Source organism: Saccostrea echinata, unplaced genomic scaffold (assembly GCF_033153115.1).
Source record: "Saccostrea echinata isolate AGI-Se365-2 ecotype Australia unplaced genomic scaffold, CSIRO_AGI_Sech_v1 ptg000001l, whole genome shotgun sequence".
Taxonomy (NCBI): Eukaryota; Metazoa; Mollusca; class Bivalvia; order Ostreida; family Ostreidae; genus Saccostrea; species Saccostrea echinata.
The window spans coordinates 44050977-44072057 of NW_026889750.1; the positions used below are offsets into that span (position 1 = coordinate 44050977).

A 21081-nucleotide genomic window follows, 5' to 3' on the forward strand; every position below is an offset into this window, starting at 1 on the left:
AAAACGATGATACGTCCCTGTGCAGAAATAGTGTAATCATACACAGGATATATTACAACCACTTATAACCTGACACTGAATTCAATTGTATGACATTTTCATGGCCTGAAGTATAAGATTGAAGGTTTTTAAAGTTCTTGTTTAAGAAGTACTATGCTACCAACGCACCAGTCCCTCTTTGACCCACTAGTCCTATATTACATACCAGTCCTAGCCATATATTATATACCAGTCCTAGTCATGTATTACACTAGGGTTAGGGGTTAGAATGAGGGTTACACCAGTCCTAGTCATGTATTACATACCAGTCCTAGTCATGTATTTTACACCAGTCCTAGTCACAGGTACTTGTGGACAGGACTCCCCCCTCGATATTCAACCCCTGGGCTTGTTCGATATTTTTTTCACAAATTACAATTATTACACTTTTTCATCATGTGTACCATAGGAAAAAATCCTTAAAACCCCCCAAAAATTGTTCCACATAAAAATACCCCACTACAGATTATAAGAGAGAAAGGTATGCCACATGATGAATAAGTGTAATAAATATAATTTGTGAAAAAAAATCTCCAACAAGCCCCGGGGTTGAATATTGTGGGGGGGGGGGGGGGGTCCTGTCCACAAGTACCTGTGGTCCTAGTCATGTATTACACTAGGGTTAGGGGTTAGAATTAGGGTTACATCTGTAATAGGACCCTAGAATTAGGGTTACATCAGTCCTAGTCATGTATTACATACCAGTCCTAGCCATGTATTATACACCAGTCCTAGCCATGTATTATACACCAGTCCTAGCCATGTATTATACACCAGTCCTAGTCATGTATTACATTGGGATTAGAATTAGGGTTACACCAGTCCTAGTCAAGTATTACACTGGGATTAGAATTAGGGTTACACCAGTCCTAGTCATGTATTACGGTACATACCGGTCCTACTCATTTTAAAGAAAAGTCTTTTTCACACTCTAGTCAAATATCATACACTAGTCCTATATCACATGTAAGTCATACTCTTAATTAAGTCATACAGTAGTTCTTGTCCTTCATCATAAAAAGTCATAGTCTAATGTCATACTCTAGTTCTAATGCTGTTTCACAAAACAGTCTTAGTCCTATGTTAAACACCTGTCCAAAGCCTATTAAAATCATAAACAAGTTCAAGTCCTATGCCACAGCATTTATTGCCAAAAGTCACAAAAAGTCATAGCTTAAGTCATACACCAGTCATAGTTTCTTGTCATATGTTAGTCCTATATCACACACAAGTCACAGCTCTATTCTGTTGTACACCAGTCTTAGTCCTATGTCAGACAGCAGTTCTTGTCCTATGTCAAAAATGTCATATTTTTATTTCATACTATAGTCCCAACCCTATATCTCTCAACAGTCCTAGTCCTATGTTACAAACAGATGCTACTCTATTGTCACATGCACGCTGTTTTTGTTCTATGTCACAAAAAAAGTCATAGTCATATGTCACACTCCAGACATAGTCTTGTGTCATATTCTAGTCCCAATTCTATGTCACACACCATTTCAATCCGTTGTATACCAGTCCTAGTCCTATATAAGACAACTGTCTTGTGTCATATTCCAGTTCTAACCCTATGTCAAACAACAGTCCAAGACCTATGTCATACACCAATCTCTAGTCATATGTCACACAGTAGTTTTAGTCCTATGTCACAGAAAGTCATCGTCTTATGTCATACACCAGTCATAGGCTTGTGTCATATTATAGTCTAACTTCTGTGTCACATACCATTCCTTGTCCTATGTCATACTCTGTAACTCCAGAGTCCTATGTCAGACAGCAGTCCTTGTCCTTAAGTCTCATACTAATTGAAAACCTAATTCACACACAAGTCCTACTTATACGTCATACATGAGTCCTTGCTCTGTAACACAAACAGGTACTAGTCTTATGTCACATGCGCAGCTGTTATTGTTCTTTGTTACAAAAAGTCATAGATTTATGTCACACACCAATCATAGTCTTGTGTCATATTTGACTCGTAATTCTATATCAAAAACAAGTCAAACTATAATCTTACTTTATGCCATACACTAGTTCTAGTTCTGTGTTGTATGTACCAGTCCTGGTCCTATATCAGAAAGCAGTTCTTGTCCTATGTCACACTAAAAGCCATAATCCTATGTTAGTATGTTACAAACCATTTAAAGTCCCATGTTACAAAAGTCATAGTCATGTGTCATATTTTTGTCCTAATTCTATGTCACACAGCATTTCTTGTCCTGTGTCGCAAACAAATCACAGCATTTTGTCTCATATTAGTCCTAACCCCATGTCACTCACCAATCTTTATCCTATGTCACACACCACTTATTTAGCCCATTTTGACACAGTGAAATATCACACACTAGTACTACTATAATTTGACATACCAGTCCTAGTCATATTCAAGACCTAGTCGCCCGCGTGGCGCAGTGGTTAGAGCGTCTGCTCTAGAGTCGCGAAGTAAGGAGTTGATCCTTACGTCGCGGGTTCGAATCTCACTCTGGGACGTGGAGACCGGTCCTTCGGATGAGACAGTATAAAGCGAGGTCCCGTGTCGCAGTAGGTGCTGGTACGAAAAAGATCCCTCACTGCTCAATGGCCGTAAGTGCCGAGTATAGGACAAAATTTGCAGCTCTCCATCGGCAAGTGGTGGCGTCTCCATATGAGTGAAAAATTCTCGAGAGGGACGTTAAACAACATACAAACAAACAAACAAATCAAGACCTAAAATCCCATTTCTTATTCCGTACTGTATCATCTAGTATTGTCCTATTTACTAGTCTCATCAGAATACTTTATTTTTACTTTCCAGATACCAGTTAAACTTGTTGCATCAGAGGTTGTGCAGACCCTTCGGAATCTCTCATTTGGGATATTTTCCGACGAAGAAATCGGTATGCCAGCCCCCAGGTGTTCACGTTTGACATACATGTGTATATTCTTGTAGGGGGACAGATTGTCAAAACACGGTGTTTAGTTTTGATCATTTTGTCAATCATAGTTTACGTGACTGAACAGAGCTGATTTCTAGCACGTACTCATACCTAAACATTAACGTAGATAGACACTAGATATAGATGCAGGTAGAGGGTTTTTTTCTTTTTTCTTACACAAAGTTTAGACATGCTCCTGAATAATAATATATCATAAATGGAATGTTTCAGGTTAACACTTCAGACTGCATTTGTGATTTAGGCTCCATCTATAAGAAACTAAATCTATTTCAGGTCACTCGCTACAATTTTTTTTCCAGAAATCATGAATGTAAAAAATAATCTGATTCAATATAGCAGACAGGCAGTATCGTTTTTTAAAAATGGGGAGGGGGAGCAAAAAAAAAAAGAATGATAACTTACCTGAAAAATCTTTGACAGGCAAAAAAGGACAAATTATCCGAATTCCAATACCCTATTTCGGGGGTGGGTGGGGGTTAGGTTACAACTTTTTTCCACAAGCATTTTTTTAATAACCACATTACCATGATTTGACTGTACCGCAAAAAAGGGGAGAACAACATTTCAATGAACATTTTCAACAGAAAAAATTATGATTGGAAAAAAGGGGGCACACCCCACACCCCCTCGACACTACGTGTCTGTATTGCTACAAAAGTTTTCTCCTATTAAAGAAATCTCGATAACATCCCATTGACTGAAAAAAAATGTATATATCTATAAGGGTAAAGGTAATTACCGTAAAAAGTGAAAATTTTCAAAATCATGGAAAATCTAGTTTCTCAATATTTTGATATTGCATTATTTACAACCAAAATAAGTCCAGCTAAAGGTACTGTGAGCACATAGCTCACAAATGAGTATAATGGCGAAATCCATTTTTTGCTATGAGAAACGATCAGAACGTAAAATAGAAGGTGACAATGGCACTATGTAATAACTTAAGGATTCTGCGAAAGTGACTAATCTCTAAATTTTATTCAGTGGAGGAGTTGCGGATAAGAGATGGTTACCCCCAGTATTATAGAAAGAATGGCAGTGTCAATGTTTTGGTATTGGAAACCCCAAAAATTTGTCTGATCGAAACATAAAATGGGAGGTGCACAATGGTACTATGTAATAAAGATTCTGTGAAAGTCTCATTAAATTGTATTCAGTATTGGATAAGAGATAGGTACCCCATATTATAGAAAGAATGGCAGTGTCTATGTTTTGCTATGGAAAACCACGAATATCTGTCCGATTGAAACGTAAAATATGAGGTACACAATGGCGCTATGTAATAAAGATTCTGCGAAAGTATCACTAAATTTCATTCAGTTGTATAGTGCTAAATACCCCTGCTTTTTTCAAGCGGGGATATAAAAATATACATGTACATGTAAATCAATCCGTATATCCAAATTTTTTTTGGTAAAAACAAGTGTCCTTGTAAGCTCAAAATCAAATTAATTTCTTGTAGCAAACTCGATCCACATGAACATGAGACTGCGGAGTTTTCTACTTTCAGATACATGCAACAAAATGATGCGAAGCAGTCAAAAATTCATTCCCCCGACACGCAGTAGCGCTCGTCTAGTGAATCCCGCTAGTGAAGAGCCCATTAGAGCTCCTAAATGTCGGCGCTTGTACAGAGACCCAGCAGAGTGCATTTTCAGCAGTACTCCAGTACTCAGTACCGTCACAGAAACAAACTTCCGAAGCCCGGATGCCAACAATAAAAACAATGAAGATGTGCCCTCCAAGGGCGATATTGTCAGAAGAAAAAAGAGGACCTTGTTGGAGAATGTAAACCAAACGATAACAGTAACACCAGAACAGGAAGTAGCCCAAACTTTGTCAGCAAGTCCAATGCTAACTCAGACAAATTCCATTCACAAACAGAAAAACAGAATTTTTGAAAAGAATCACATAACATCAGACCCCATCCCTGCAGTGCAGAAGCAACTAAGAGATGTACCTTCCACATCAAACGACTGTGCAAGTATCTTCAACTTTACCCCAAGCCCTCCTCCCAAGCGCAAAACCATCGCTGCATCTGAGAAGAAGAAGGTGGGATAGTTTTTCTAATAAACATATTACATTTTCCCCCAAGGGTAACAACTCCCGCTACTTCGAAAAGATTTCCCCCCTTAATTTTCAATCGTCAGCTTCCCTTACTTATGTAGCAATATGCCCTTATCACTTGCCTATGAGGTTTATGTCTCTCAGTTGATTCGATACGCAAGAGCATGCTATACTTACGAACAATTTCTAAAATGAGGCAAGCTATTGGCAAACAAGTTGATGAAACAAGAATGTCAACAGTCTCGTTTAAAGTCATCATTTCGCAAGTTCTGTGGTCGATACAATGACCATGTCAGCAAATACAATCCATCATTGAGTCAAATGCTGACCGACGTTTTTCATACCAATTGTTAGGCCATTATTTACACACTGAATTGTTTACGGATTTTCCGTTTTTCCCGATCAGACAAGGAGCACACAGCTGGAGTGACCGGTCGGCAGGGGATGCTCACTCCTCCATGGCACCTGATCCCACCTCTGATGTTTTAGAGGTCCGTGTTTGCTCTGCTCCTGATTTGTATTGTTTGAATGGACTTTTCAGCTTGAATACTGTTCGTTATCTCCATATTTCATTAATTAATAATTATACATTATATTTTGAAATTCCATGAAAAATTATTTATGACCGAATATGGTGATTGTAAATCAAGGTAACACAGTTGGTGAATAAAATAAATAAGTCATTTATCGAGATACATGTACTTTACACCAATCAATGAAAATGAACTATTATGGCATACATTGTTTCACTCCTACTTATTTTGGAAAACAAATTATACAGGTTAGAATCAAAGCCTAGCAATTGTGGACTTTTGCGAAGAAATATGTAGATGTAATGGGTATACACGGCAAATTGATGTGGCCAGTTTGGTAGTAAATGAAAGCAATTTCATTTCTGCCTTTTTGTTCTTCCGGTATGAAGATCTTAATACCACATATATTAAGTATAAGATGTTTGATTTTTCATTCATTCATATCTTGTCCACATTTTGTTATGTGGAAACCTCTCTCTCTCTCTCTCTCTCTGCTCCTGATAAAGATTTGTATGAATGTACAATACAGATGATTCTGATTTAATTAATGCTAAAAGTATCTTTATGTTTTATTGTAATACGAAGGACTAGTGGTGTAAGAAATTCTATCATTATTGACAACAACAGTTAATGTTAGACCTTAAAAATCAAATATTGGTGCACAGAAATATGTATCTTTATGTTGTCTTTAATTGGGGAAATGTTTATAAACTGTAAGAGGAAGATTTTTTGTAATTTGTTTACAGACAGATGAACAGCTAAACAGACGACATTTTCCCGTCGCACTTCGAAATTATATGATTTCCCTATTGACTGCTAACATTTTCTCATCATTTACATTTTACGAATATAGTTTTGCATTGTAGATTAGCTTAGAAGTTCTGTTAACCATATACAAGATGAAGAATCAATTACAAGTTCTACGAGAACGCCGGGAAGATTTAGCAAGTAAGTATCCACGCAAGGTATTATTTTAAAAAAAATGTTTACTAAATAACCTAGGAAAACTTTAGATCTCACTCCATTCCAGCTAAGTATATTGTTCTAGATATATTTTTGTCAATGAATATTGTCTGTCTAGTCTGTAGGGGTTAGTCATCCTTCGCCTCTTGTTGACAATGATTTTAAATTAATGAACCTGCGCAGTTTTAGAATCTACAGGTATGATGTTTGTTCGTCACATTAATTTTCTTTACTAATACGTCGCTAATTTGTGTCCTGTTTTTTCTCGAACAGGGACGAGGAAGAAAACCCAGGAGATATGCGGAGAAGAATGAGGTTTACATGATAAATCGTAAATATTTACATGTAGATATAGAGAATTAATGTGACCTCATTCGAGGGCGAGAGCGTCATGAAACTCGCAACATCTTGTAATACGATAAAGAAACACTCTTACAATATGTTCTGTTTTCACATGCTTATTTCTTACATGCGTAAAAAAAAAGAACAAAAAACGGAGAATGTTTCCCCCAACAAGCTAAGAAGTAAATTAATGACGACTTAAAATACTGTTTTTTTCTGGGAATATTTAATCAATTACCAGGTTGACATACAAAATTCAAAAGACAAATGTTGATAATAAAGATATTTGTATTTTAAAGCATTAACCAAATGTCAGCTATATTTTTGAATAAAAGAAGAAAAAAAACAAATCAATAACTTTGACCCGGTGCTTTTCACAAAAAATCTTACTAATAGGAAATATTGAAAAATCGGTGGAGAGGTGTTTGTTTGTATAATAAAGATATCAGTATTTCACGACAGGTTATTCACTATATACTCTTAATCAACAGAAACATGATTTTTGTCACCTACTATATCTTAAATTCTTAAAAAAAATGTTAGAGAACTTTCCCCCAGATCATGAAGCATCTTAAGCTTAGGTCAAAATATGTACCGGGTATATGGAATTATTTAAAAGTTAAGAAGTCCAAAGTGAAAATGCTTTCCAATTTGCATCATCAATCAGCTGTCGTATGGAAATTAAGAGTTTCATTCAACAAGTTTTAAACATTTTATAGCTGATTAGAATTTTGACTTAAGTCCGAGTCTGTTTCATGATCCCTGGGCCTGGACATTTTTTGTGTTATTCTAAGATATTTTGTGAAAAAGTCCACTGCTTTATCCTTCAACTCCAGTATCTATAAGTGAAGAAAGCAACATTTCTAAATGAGAAAACTTATAATGGAGCAATAGGAAGACGTATAGGAGGTGAATTTACCTATAACTATCAAGATATTTCTGAGAGACACCGAAATTTGTCATGTTCTAAATTTTGAATTTACCGGGTGGGAGTAAATACAAAATTTTCTCCCACCCGGTAAATTCAAAATTTAGAACATGACAAATTGATCTGCTCGTTTACATATCGTTTGTTTTTGTGCTTCGTTTTCATAATATAATTTAGTTTATTATTCGGTCGGTACAAGAGTATATGAAAACTACTGTCGAATATGTCGCATAAAAGTCATTTTTTAAAAATCCTTTATGTTTTATTCATAATCTATAAAACAGCAACCTTTCGAATATCCCGATTAATGAATCCTATGTACTAGATCAGACTGTAGCAGATCTGCCTACTTTCCCACTTACCAATCATTTTTAGGATTTTCGAGCCCTTAAATACACACATGTACACTCAATATGATTTAAATGTCATTTCTCCCGATTTCCGTATTTTCACCATTTTTTGGTTTAAAAAAATCTTGAAGAAAACGACCTTTGAGCTTTTGAAAATTGACATGCAATTTTCAAGCACGTCGAGACAGAGATCGACTAACAAGGTAGTTATGGAATATCTTAGCATCTCTACTTCTTTTGTAATTATCCAAAGTGTCATTATCTTATTCATTTACATTTTCTGCAGGAAAATAGAAACTTTTCTGCATAGAAGTCAAATCTTACGGATAAATTGGTAGAGAACTACTCATACCATTCGTTTGAGGTAGGCTGGACCCACAAATTCAGAAAACATTCAATTAAGGGAATCCTGCATAAGAACATCATGACATTTACAGGGATGTAATGAAACAGTTCAAGTTCAAGGAAGTTGTTATTATTTAATAAACAGATATCTAATATTCAAGTCATTAAATTTTTTTTCTCATAGAATCACATCTTAGTTCTTTATATAAAAAAGAAGCTATTTTTTTTTTATTTCAATAAACGATATTCCTATGGTGACTTAAAATGGAAACCTTACAAAATGCAAATTTCAATAAAACTTGGTACTTAATTTACACTGTACTAAGAGTCATAATTCTGTTAATACATTTAGGATTTTGGTGAATGGTGTCGTGATATTCACTTGAACTACATGTATTTTTCTTTGGTGAAATATCGCACTAATGTCACTGGTTTAAGCCTATTTCTCAGACAGTCATTAACACAACCGATTCTTGTAAGTGATAAAAATCTGTGAAAATCCCCCAAAATGTAGCTTCTCCTAAAGTTTTGATTTGATTTCAATAAAACTTGGTACAAATTAAAAATCAGGATGCGTAATTCTTTGCTTTCAAGTCCAATTTAGTACAAACTATAGTAGAGATACAGTCTAAACAGAGACTTCTGGTTTCATCTGTGGAATGTCAGAGACGATGTAAAGTTGCAAGAGTATTTTTTGAAGATATCAGAGTATAAAAAGCTAGAAAATTGAAAAACTATAATTTGTTTATTTCGATGACCCATACTCATTTTCGTGCCGCATAAAAGTTCTATACACAAGTGGGAAAAAAAGACTTAACTTTGATTAAATGATCTTAAAATATACAGTCGTCTAACTTTCTTTACAGATATAGTGAAAATGCACATTTTTAGGTTAAAGAAGTATCTAGCTTTAGTAGTTTATTACATCGTCGAAAATTATGAATTATAGATATATCAACAGTCTTTACATTTGTTCAAGAGTCTGAAACATTAAAGGTATTTCCTAACCATTTTTTCTGAAGATATGTATTCAAGATCACATCTGTATACATGTAATATACATGTATATATGATATTCATCAGGAAAGGGACTCAAAATGTGTAGATGCCCTTCTCAAAGCAATCTACACCTTTAATTGTAGTAAATATAAATTAAAGTAGGTTACAAAATGTTTGGGATCTACATTCTCAAACTTGATCTTTGACGAGTAACCCTCCTTAATCTTCCTCAAATCGTCCCTACTTATGGTGAAGTATGAAGATGTGAATATGTAGCGAAGAAGTAATCAAATGTTGCTTCTGAGTTTGGTATTATCAAACAATTATGCTGACTTGTGACACTGAACCCCCCCCCCCCACCCCACCCCGCGCACCAAAAAAAAAAAAAAAAAAAAAGACGTAGGTGTATTTCCTTCTACCCACAATAAATATGAAGTCTGGAACTGAAAGGTTGTCATATTTAAATTTTTGATGGCCTAATACTCGTATGCCTATCTGTATTTTACTCACCTTACTTCATACTACTAGTAATATAGTAATCTTTTCGTAACCTTATAAACGTGGCAATTATGCATTTGTAACATTCTACATATAAAATTTTTTAATGCTTAAGGTCGAGCATGAAAAAAAAGTCATTTTATATCCCAGTTGAATATTTGAAATCCCGTGAATCATTATGATCACAATGATAACAGGAAATTATTGGTGTGAAGTAAGACTGATCTGTAATAATGGATTCCTTATAGTCTCATACTCAGAAAATGAAGATGTTCACTATTGACATTGTACATCAGAGCCACTCCAACAAACTCTTTACTGACACTTTCGAATACAACACAATGGCAATCTAAAGTGATTTAAAGCATATAGTATTTTCGGCTTATTGATTTAATAGAAAATTCCTTTAATGGTATACATGTATTCCAAATTTGTATTCCTTGAAGGCTATTAGTAGGAATTACTTTGAAATACATGTATTTTATATCAAATTAATTATTCATATTCGGAGAATTTAGAGTAAGTCCATTTTGAGATTCTTCAACACCAGACAATTGTTGCTTATGGATTTTACCCACCACAGAATCTTTAAATTTACGTGTAATAATAATGTCCGATTCACCCGTGTGTTCCTTAAGTGGAAAAGGTGAGGATAACGAACAGTGATCGATCTCAAAAAAGCTATAAACAATACAATTCTGTGAAGAGGGCATAAAACACGGACCCTTTGAAATTTCCGAGGGAATCAGGTTTCTAGGAGGAGTAAGCATCCCCTGTTGACCGGTCACACCTGCTGTGAGCCCAATGTATTGATCATGGAGATGGAACATTCCGTAGTCAAATTCAGTATATAAAAACAAATGCTTAACAATTGGTATGAAACAAGTCAGTCAAAATACGACCCAAAGATAGATTATATTTGCTAACAAGGTCATTATAACGAACCATAAAATTTACGAAATGCTGACATTAAAAGAGGTTGTTGAAATCCCTGTAACATCAACTTATCTGTAGCCTGCATCGGTTTAAAAATTGATCATACTCTGAACATGCTCTTGAGTATCGAATAAGTTGTGAGATGTAAACACCATATGTAGGTAGTAACGGGATATTGCTACATAAATAAGGAAAGTTAACGATGGAAAAGTTGAAGTCATCTTGTTTGTCATACAATTTACTTGTTAGTTGGCCCTTATGAGATCTTATTAGATTGTTCCAACAATCTGTTGGAATACCCATCGGCGCAATTTGTGCTCCTATATTAAGGGACCTTTTTTGTTTTCTTATAAAACAGGGACCCGTTTTACAGAAAGAACTTACGACTAAGACCAAAATCTTAAGTTGATAGTAAAATCTTGGAAAATTAATGAATCTGTTAAAAATTGCTTGTAGAAAATATCTTCCATATTGTCAATTACAATGGTTATATCCCAGTAAGCTTGAAATAAAAGATACCACAGAGTCTGACACATCTGTTTCATATTTGGATATTTTACTAGAAAAAGACGTTAATGGTAATTTAACAACCAAGCTTTATGATAAACAAGATGATTTTAACTTTACAGTCATCAATTTCCTTACTTATGCAGCAATATACCTTCCAGGGATGGGGTAATCGTAATCGAGTAATCGTAATCGATTGTAATGATTACTTTTTTTCAAGTAATCGACAGTAATCTGTAATCGAAGAGATTTTCGATTACTTGTAATCGTAATTTAATCGATTACAGCTAAAATTATCAATGTAATTATAATTACTTTTTCGATTACTTTCGATTATTTTATACATTAATGGATGTTATTTTGGAGAATTATTTCCAGTCAGTCAAACATAAATATCAAATATAAACCACCTAGTGTAATATTTGGATTTCCTAACTTATATTATCATAAGTTTAATAATGTTCTCAATAAAATTTGCATTATAGGCCTACTGGTCTAGTATTAAATAATTCAGAAGTGTATTTATTAATAAAATATACAGATTTTTCGTGTGCATTTTACATTTGACCCATTGTCCTCTTGCATCATGTCCTTTTTCATATTTCAGATGTTGAAAAACTTTGTCTTGTAATAGAAAATTATAAACAGCAAAAACAGATTTAAGTGCTGTATTAAATATAAATAGTTTGATAAATAAACTACTCAAAAAAAAGATGGAAATACTTATTCATATCTGAAAATGTTTAAACAACTTCAAACTTGTGTTTTAGTAACTTCAAAATTTGCAAAATCATTCTTATGTTTTCAGTCAAAATTGTAAGGTTGCTTTATATATCAGTGAGAGGTTATAAGTGTCTGTAAGAGAGGGAGTAAGTGTCACTGTGTTTGCTTATCTTAATTGGCTAATTAATTAAGTGACTGAGACATCCCTGATTTGCAGATAATGAGGTGTAAACTAGCTGTGAACTACCTATTGCTTAACTTTCATTTCATTGCATGAAGACAAACAATATTATTAAAACAATTAAAAGCTCTCAAAACACTTATTTCAATACAGAATGAAATTGTACTATTAGTTTAATTACTTAAAGACACATTTAATTTACATGTTTATTACTAAGAGTTCTAATTTACTTATTTTTTTTGAAAAAGACACGTACAGGAACGTTTAATGTGTACTGTCAACATACGGGCAGCCCAAATACTTCTAAATAAATGAAGAAATTCACAATAAAATATTAAATAATTTTTTGCAACAAGTCAATAAATACGGAGGTTCAGATCCTAGGTTGAAAGGAATAAGTAATTCCCCGGCATATTTTATTGCAGGAATCATGTCTCCACTTTCCATGGTAGAGAATCCCTCATTTGGGCATTTAGTGAGAATGTTAGCCAGAATAAAACCTTAAAAGAATCTGCACTGAAACTGCAGAACACATTCAGACTTCAGTGGATAACATCATCATTTACCATTTAAATATTGCTTTGATATTTGAAGGGATAAAAACTTGAAAGTAATCGATTATTAATCGATTACATCTTCCAAAGTAATCGATTACAATCGATTACAGGACAAAAATGAGTGTAATCGATTAATAATCGATTACACAAAATTCCTCTAAGTAATCGATTATTAATCAATTACATTTTTCAGTAATCGTGCCCATCCCTGATACCTTCATCACCTGCATACGGGGTTTATATCTCTCAGTTGATTCGATATGCAAGAGCATGCATGCTCTACGTATGAACAATTTCTAAAACGAGGTAAGTTATTGACAAACAAATTGATGAAACAAGAATATCAGCAGTCTCGTTTAAAGTCGTCATTTCGTAAGTTCTATTGACGATACAATGACCTTGTCAGCAATTACAATTTATCATTAAGTCAAATGCTGACTGAAGTTTTTCATACTTATTGTTAGGCCATTTATTTACACACTGAATTGCCGTCATTTGTCGATGGTTTTTTTTGCGTTATTTCCCGATCATGACAAGGAGCACACGGCGGTTGTGACCGGTCGGCAGGGGATGCTCACTCCTCCATGACACCTGATCCCACCTTTGATGTTTTGAAGGTCCGTGTTTGCTCTGGTCCAAAATTTTTATTGTTTAATGGACTTTGTTCGTTATCTCCATACATTTCATTCCAAAGTTCTTTTTCAAGGAGGTGATATTCATTAAACTAGTATTTTGATCTAAGTCATAAGTTCTTTTGTAAAACAGAGTCCTGAATTTATTCACAATCTTCTTCTTGAATAGAAAAAAAAATTCTTGTGGTCTTCCATTCGACATTCATAATTAAAAGGACGACGTTGTATCAATGTACAGTTTTCATTTTCATCAGATGTAGATATATCTTATTGACTTCGAATTAAAAGACACCAGATTCTATCACATCTGTTTTTATCTGGATGTATTACTATTACTAACTATAGAAATTAAAATATAGAAGACAATGCAAACTAACAACATAAATATCTAACAAACGGGATGAATTCAGCTTTTTCCATCACCAGCTTCCCATATTTACGTAGCAATATTCAACTATCACTGCAAATGGTGTCTATGTCTCCCAACTGATTTAGCAACAGTATATTCTCTGTATGATCAAAGGTTCAAGTGAGTCAGGCTACTGAAAAATAAGTTAAGATTACAGGGCTTTCAACGGTCTAGTTTAAAATAGCATTTTGCAAATTCTGTTATCGTTCATATGATCTAGTTTGCAAATACAACCTATCATTGGATCAAAATTTGACTGAAGTTTCATACCAATTGTCAGACCTTCGTTTTCAATCTAATTTTGAACATAATTACCACCATTCACCTGAGATATAAACAGAGGGCTCACGGCGAGTGTGACAGGTCGATAGGGGATACTTACTCCTCTTAAGCATCTGATCCTACCGGTGGTGCTTCCAGAGGTCTGTAGTTTTTATGCCCTGTTCTCGATTTGTATTGTTCATATCCTCTATGACATTGATCCCTGTTCATTATATTCAACTTTTCCCTTTAATTCTTTATCTTAAAAAGAAACTAGAAATATTGCATTGACGTCCTCGAAATCATATATACATTTTTGGGAAGGTAAATTATAAGATATAGCACGAACTAATATTGATATATGCAACGGAGGGGATTTCTAAAATATAAAGTAAAATGGATCTAGAGCATTGAAGGAATAGTTTATTTGAAGTGAATATTGTTTAGTAATTTATAAAATAGAACATTAACTTCATTTAAGGAATCTTTTCTATAAAAACAATGCTTGATTTCATTATTGTTATATAGTTTCTTAGGTCTAAACAACCACGCAGCACCCAACAAAATGTTTTTTTATATACCCGGTATAAACATGAACTAATAAGCATATACTCTTGTAACATTTCAAATGTTTTCATTTTCAGAAAAAAATAGAAAGATGACAAAGCAAGTTTGAAGGTCCTTGATATGCACAAGTATACTCATTAAGATCAAGAAGAACCAATATTTTTCAAGATTTATTAGAACTCTGTGTGTGTGTGTGTGTGTGTGGGGGGGGGGGTTATTGTCGATATCTGCAAGCGATTCTTGACTATTTTGATTTACCAGGTAGTTTATGATCTGTATATAAGTTAAGTGCATGTAAGAGAATGTGTTTACGTATTGAAATACTTACTGTGACCTAAATATATCAAGATGATAAAACAAGATAGAAATTACGTCAATAATTACAGTTATTTACAATATACATGTATGCAACAAAAAGTTATCCTCTAAACATCAATTACAAATTATATAATTCAACTACACTCTGGACATATTTTTCTATCACTGTAGGATTTATATTTCATTTCTTGAATAGTGTATTTACGTCAATAGAAATGCAATACCCACTTGTATTTCAGATTAAATTGTGATAAAGTAGATCAAATCAACAGGTAAATTTACTGAAGGTGCAAAAAAAAATAAAATAAAATAAAAAATAAAAATAAAAATATGTGTATATGGGAATATTGGAAATATATTACCGACTTTTTCGCAAATTGAAGAGCGTCTGCTTATAAGATTTCGCGACAAAAACATACATATTAAAACTGTCGTAGTACATATGGGTTGCTGCGTGCTTTTGAATAGATGAAATGTGAAGATAGATAACAGAATCAGAATGGCCTAGAATCAGAATGATTTTTAACAAAATAATTTTAAAGATGACAAATCACAAGATACGATATTTTGTTGTCCTTTTTTTTTCTTTCTTTTTTTTTTTTGGAAGAAGCTGTTGTCAAGGATGGCAAAAAGCCTCATCTCCACTCTGTTGTCAAGGATGGCAAAAAGCCTCATCTTCACTTTATAGCGAGTATTGGTTGTATATAGCTTTTTTGTGTTTTTTTCCGTTTTGTTGCTATTTTCATGGAAAATATTGTGATTTCAAAATTTAAAAAAAAAAAATTCTTTGGAGTTTTCAAGTATCAACACCACTTTACGAATATGTTGAGCAGTACTGCCAAAGTTTCTCCTGATGTTGTTAGATTAAAATGCATAGAAAAAATTCTAAGTAAGAAAACAGTACCAAAAAGTCAAGAAAAATGGGAAAAAATATTTCATATTAACATACAGTGGAATTTAGTTTGGGACAGCATAACAAGAGTAAAAATAAAACATACAATTCAAGAATTTAAATGGAAAGGGTTCCATAATATCTTGTATACTGAAGATAAATTATGTAAAATTGGATTATCCAATGGTAGATGCAATTTATGTAAAAGCCAAAGGGAAAACCAACAACATCTATTTTTTCATTGTAGAACGATTAAACCAACAATTAAATTAGTGGAAGACACAATTCTTAACGTGTTAAACCTAAATTATAATTTGGAACTGGATCCACAAACAATACTTTTAGGGTACTTAAAAGAACCTCAAAGCTCAAGAATTTTTGTCAACACATTGATATACATTTATAAGTGGGTTATAAGGAAAACGAGAAACAAAGTTAAATATGAAAATGCGAAAGTAAATTATTAAAGTATAAATGCTGCCTTTAAAAATGAAATCAAATCCAATTCATCCTTACTATTACACGACTCCCCAAATGGCCAACTAAAGGGAGAACATAAAATAGATAATTTACAAAAACTTTTTAAACGAACAATTACGTTTTTAGAAACTGTCTCTTAAAGCAAATGCTCAATTATTGTATGCATGTAGTTAGTTTATAATTCTATAGTCTAGAATTCTATAAATGAACAACTAAAAGAATGCATTTTTTAAAAAAAATCTATATTCCTCTAATTTTCTGTTATTTATTTTTTTATTCTAATTTTTTCATTAATTATATTATTTATTTATTAAAAATATGCTCTCATGAAATTCTATGTAGTGACCAAACGATATCGAAACATCACTTTCAATTTTCACATTATGTAAACTTTGCAATTATTGTTCCAGTTTTTTTTCATTATTAATATATGAATATGTATTTATATTTATGTATATTATGATATAACTTTTGTATGAAGTATAAGAGGGTGACCTGGCCCTCTATATATACATGTTGCTAAGGGGTGTGTTGGACAGTACTTTGTGTGTATTCCCCTTGCAACATACATGTATAATTATCTATCTGTTACATTACTGATTCAAATATTGTTATATTATTTTTCAAGTAAATATATTTTGCTATCCAATCTAGGGAGCCCCTGGCACCCCTAGTAAGGATTATCATAGGGGAACATCTGCGGATGTCATTGCCCCACGTTCTTATTATATTGTTTCAATGAATAAGATATGGAAAAAAAGAAGTTTCTCCTCTACGGCTGTTAATTGTTTGGCTTGAAGAGTTAAGAAAGATGCTTGGTAGAACATTTACGTATGGTGTCCGGAGAGGGCCATTTGCAAAAGCTCAACAGCGCGTTCAGAAAAACACGCCATCGCGCAAACACACAACACGCCATCACGCTACCACAAAAACAAAAACAAAACACGTCATCGCGCTTTCAAATAACACGCTGTTGCGCTAACACAACTATACACAACACGCCGTCGCGCTAATGCAACTTTACACAGCACGCTGTCGCGCTGACACACAACTCGCTAAAACAACTTTGTGATAGCGCGACGGCGAGTTGTGTGTAAGCGCGACGGCGTGTTGTGCGAACTTGTGTTTTTTTGAACGCGCTGTTGAGCTTTTGCAAATGGCCCTATCCGGACACCATAAAAGCCTGTGTTGTTGGATGGACAGCTTGAACCAGTACATACTGATCATTTACTTATTTTCTTTATTCATTCTAAATTGTTGAAGACAGAAGAATAGATGTATTCCATTCAGTGCGAGATTCCAATAATCACCTTACAATTTACTATTTGATGTTTGGCCCATCCTCTGGCATAATCTTCGAAAGACTTTGTAGATAAAGTAATTACATGCACTTAAACTTCAATGGACCCATTATGAAGTAAACGGCGAAAAAAAAAATCAGAATATTTGTATATATATATTATATATTATCCCTACTTTGTAAGTAGATTATCTATTTCTTAATTAAATAATATTGTGCATATTAAAGGAATAAACCTAAAAAGATATAAATCTGCAACAAACTTTGCCATTATAATTTTTTTAGTCCAAAAATGTCAATACGTTGGTTTAAAAAAATGTGTTCTTGGAGTGAAATAGATTTATCCCAGTTCAGTAGTAGGATACAATATCTACCTTCTATAAGCACTGTTGCTTGTGTCATCGTCTAACAAAGTCCCTACATTTAAGCTCGACTCTTTTGAGTGACATTTATTTCCTACTATCACCTAAACTTTTTTTTTTTTTTTTTTTTTTTTTTTTTTTTACAGTTTACCTTTTGAATGAAATATACTTATCTCGAGTTTTTAATTTAACACAGATAATTTTAAATGCATCTATAACAGTTTTATAATAATCACCTTGAAAATCATATAGTTCTAAAGAGGGCTGAAAATAATCGACAAAGGTGGTTTGTTTGACTTCCCATATTACATGAATAGATTGATTTAAGCATTTTAATTATCAGAGAGCAATGATTATTTCATACAAGGTATTGGAGGAATATACAAATTACAAAAAATTATATCATAATTACCCACTGCTTAAATATTGACAATATATAATCAGTTTTCTTTCTAAAAGTTCACTGCAAACTTTTCAGACAATGACATACAAAGTTAAATTACAAATTGTGACATTATACACATGTACATATTAATGCTGCTTGTGCTATGTAAGATCACAAGACAACATGTATAATTATACTTGATGAGTCGCGATATTCATGTTATTTATTTTATTACAGTACTGTAAAAGTATCTTTGTTTGCTATGATTGTTTTTACCAGTAATATGGTGATGTCTATTTTCTGATTCATTCTTTTTCACAGGTTTTGTTAAGGGGTTTGAGACCTCGCAAATCTGTGTATCCATATTTTGGAGGTGTACACGTTCGCTATTTGTTGGGTATGGACTGTATTTGTGCAGAGCTAAAATATGCTAAGATTTGAATTATTATTTGCACAAGGAATGATGTGATAATTCTCTATTAACTGTTTTGTCCTCTAGACTAGTTTTGAAATTTGTTCGTAAAATTTAGAATTTTTCTGTTAGGCTAGTGCTTTTCAAATTTTGTTGTCTTTGAGATATCGATTACATTAGATTTAACTGATCTATGTGGCTGAACGCTAGACCCATCTGGTGCATGACGAGTTTTACAATTAATGTAAAAGATTAAGTACCAATTTTAATTATCTAGCCAGTTTGTCATTTAGAAACACTCTTGTATTTTTGATTATCTTTTGTTTGTTGTTTTTGTTTGTTTTTTTTTTTTATACATATTTCAAACATTTAAGTTATTCTTCTTTTGTATCATTTTGTAGGGTTTTTTTTCAAGACCACAGGTGCAGTGTCCTTTCAGATAGAATTAGGAAGACCCACCTTGTCAAACCAAAGACTCTATGATTCTGTGATTATTTATGTACCTTTTATGTCAGTCCAGATTAAAACTTTGATGGTAAACTTTTAACGAGAACAATAAGTGCTGCATAAATATAAATAAAATAATAATCAGTATATGAGTTTAGTCTCAAATAAAAAATAAACTCAAAGCCTCTTCGGCTTACATTTTGTATAATCAAAATCACTATTAAACTTGATTCTGAATTACACGCTCCTTTGAAAAAAATTGAGGTATAATCTGCACTAAAAAAATCAAATGAAGATTTATACCCGCACTTTGTAAAGAACGTTCGGGAATATTGTTTTTATCCTGGTCCATCCGTCCGTCACACTTTCTTCTTCCTCAAGCTTCTCTTACATTTTAAGCATTACCCAATTCATCTTTTGAAATATGATTGGTGGTGCCTTGAATTAACATGTACAAAAGGACTTTGAAATTTTCATTTTCACCCTAGTTGCCAAATGAGGGTTAAAAATAAATAAAAAACAAACAAACAAAAAAAACCCTTAGGTAATCAGAGATTACAGAGCTCACTCAACGAATGTTGTCTTTAAGTAAGGCAAAGTCCCAAACTAATATTAATCTAGTAGTGTGCATCCCTAGATGTAAAATTTATGCAATTTTGGTACGATAGGTCTTGCAGTTTCTTGGGAATGGACTTATCCAAAAACTTTAAAACTAGTCACTCATCCAGAAAATGTAAGTCATATCCAGCATCTGAAGCAAATTTGAGAGTGTTCATCCTGTGATGCATCATCCATGCATGTTTGGGTCAGATAGACCTTATAGTTTATTTTAACCTGGTCACTCATCTGGAAAATGTAGGTCAGATACAGCATCCGAAGCAAGTCCAGTAGTGTGCATCCTTAGATGTATCATCCCTGCAAGTTTGGTCAATATAGGAATTAAAGTTACGTGGAAATGGACTTGCTCCAAAACCTTTAACCTGCTCCATGAACTAAAACATTAACCGGGTCATTCTTCAGCTGAAATTGCAACATCTGAAACCTTGACTGGTACAATGAAACATATTAGAAACATCCTCCATGCATCTCTAATTAATATAGGGCATAGAAGAAAAGAAAACTGCAGCAAAAATTTTAACCTGGGACTCCGACGCCGAGGGTATTACATATTAAGCTCCCCCAACTTCTTTGAGGTGAGCTAAACAAGAGGCCCATGGGCCACATCGCTCACCTGAACACAATGGCTAGGAAAAAGCACAAATCAATTCAGTATTGAAAAGTTTACATGGGAAGGGGGGGGGGCTTGAATTTTAAACTACCTGAGGATGCTTCCATATCAATATAACAAATGGCTTTGCTGTACTTGTGTAGAAGATTTTTAAAAGATTTTTTCCTATATATTCCTTTGTAAAAATTTGATACCCCATTGTGGCCCCTCCCTACCCCAGGGGTAATCAGTGGAACAAAATTTAATCTAAACTACCCGATGATGCTTCCATATCAATATATTTACATTTCCAATAAAATTCCCCTATGATTCTTTACAAAATAGAGTACAGTTCATTTTCTCATGAACTATCATGAATGGGTATGAATATCTCCATTGTTACGTCATAATACCGCACTTGACGTCAAAACTATAGTGCAAACTGTTTTGCTTTAAAAATGACAAAGTAATGGCGTTAATTGTTGCAAATCGTCAGAAAAAA

The 21081-nt window shown here is 33.5% G+C and overlaps 1 protein-coding gene across 1 annotated transcript; it reads left to right on the forward strand.

The window, feature by feature from the left end:
* Positions 1–2870: 2870 nt before the first annotated feature.
* On the forward strand, positions 2871–7219 carry LOC133179869 (uncharacterized). The gene is made up of 4 exons (XM_061314566.1): positions 2871–2918; positions 4489–5030; positions 6445–6526; positions 6815–7219. The coding sequence occupies exons 2-4, from the start codon at positions 4503–4505 to the stop codon at positions 6853–6855; spliced, it is 651 nt and encodes a 216-aa protein (XP_061170550.1). The 5' UTR covers positions 2871–2918; positions 4489–4502; the 3' UTR covers positions 6856–7219.
* Positions 7220–21081: the final 13862 nt, after the last annotated feature.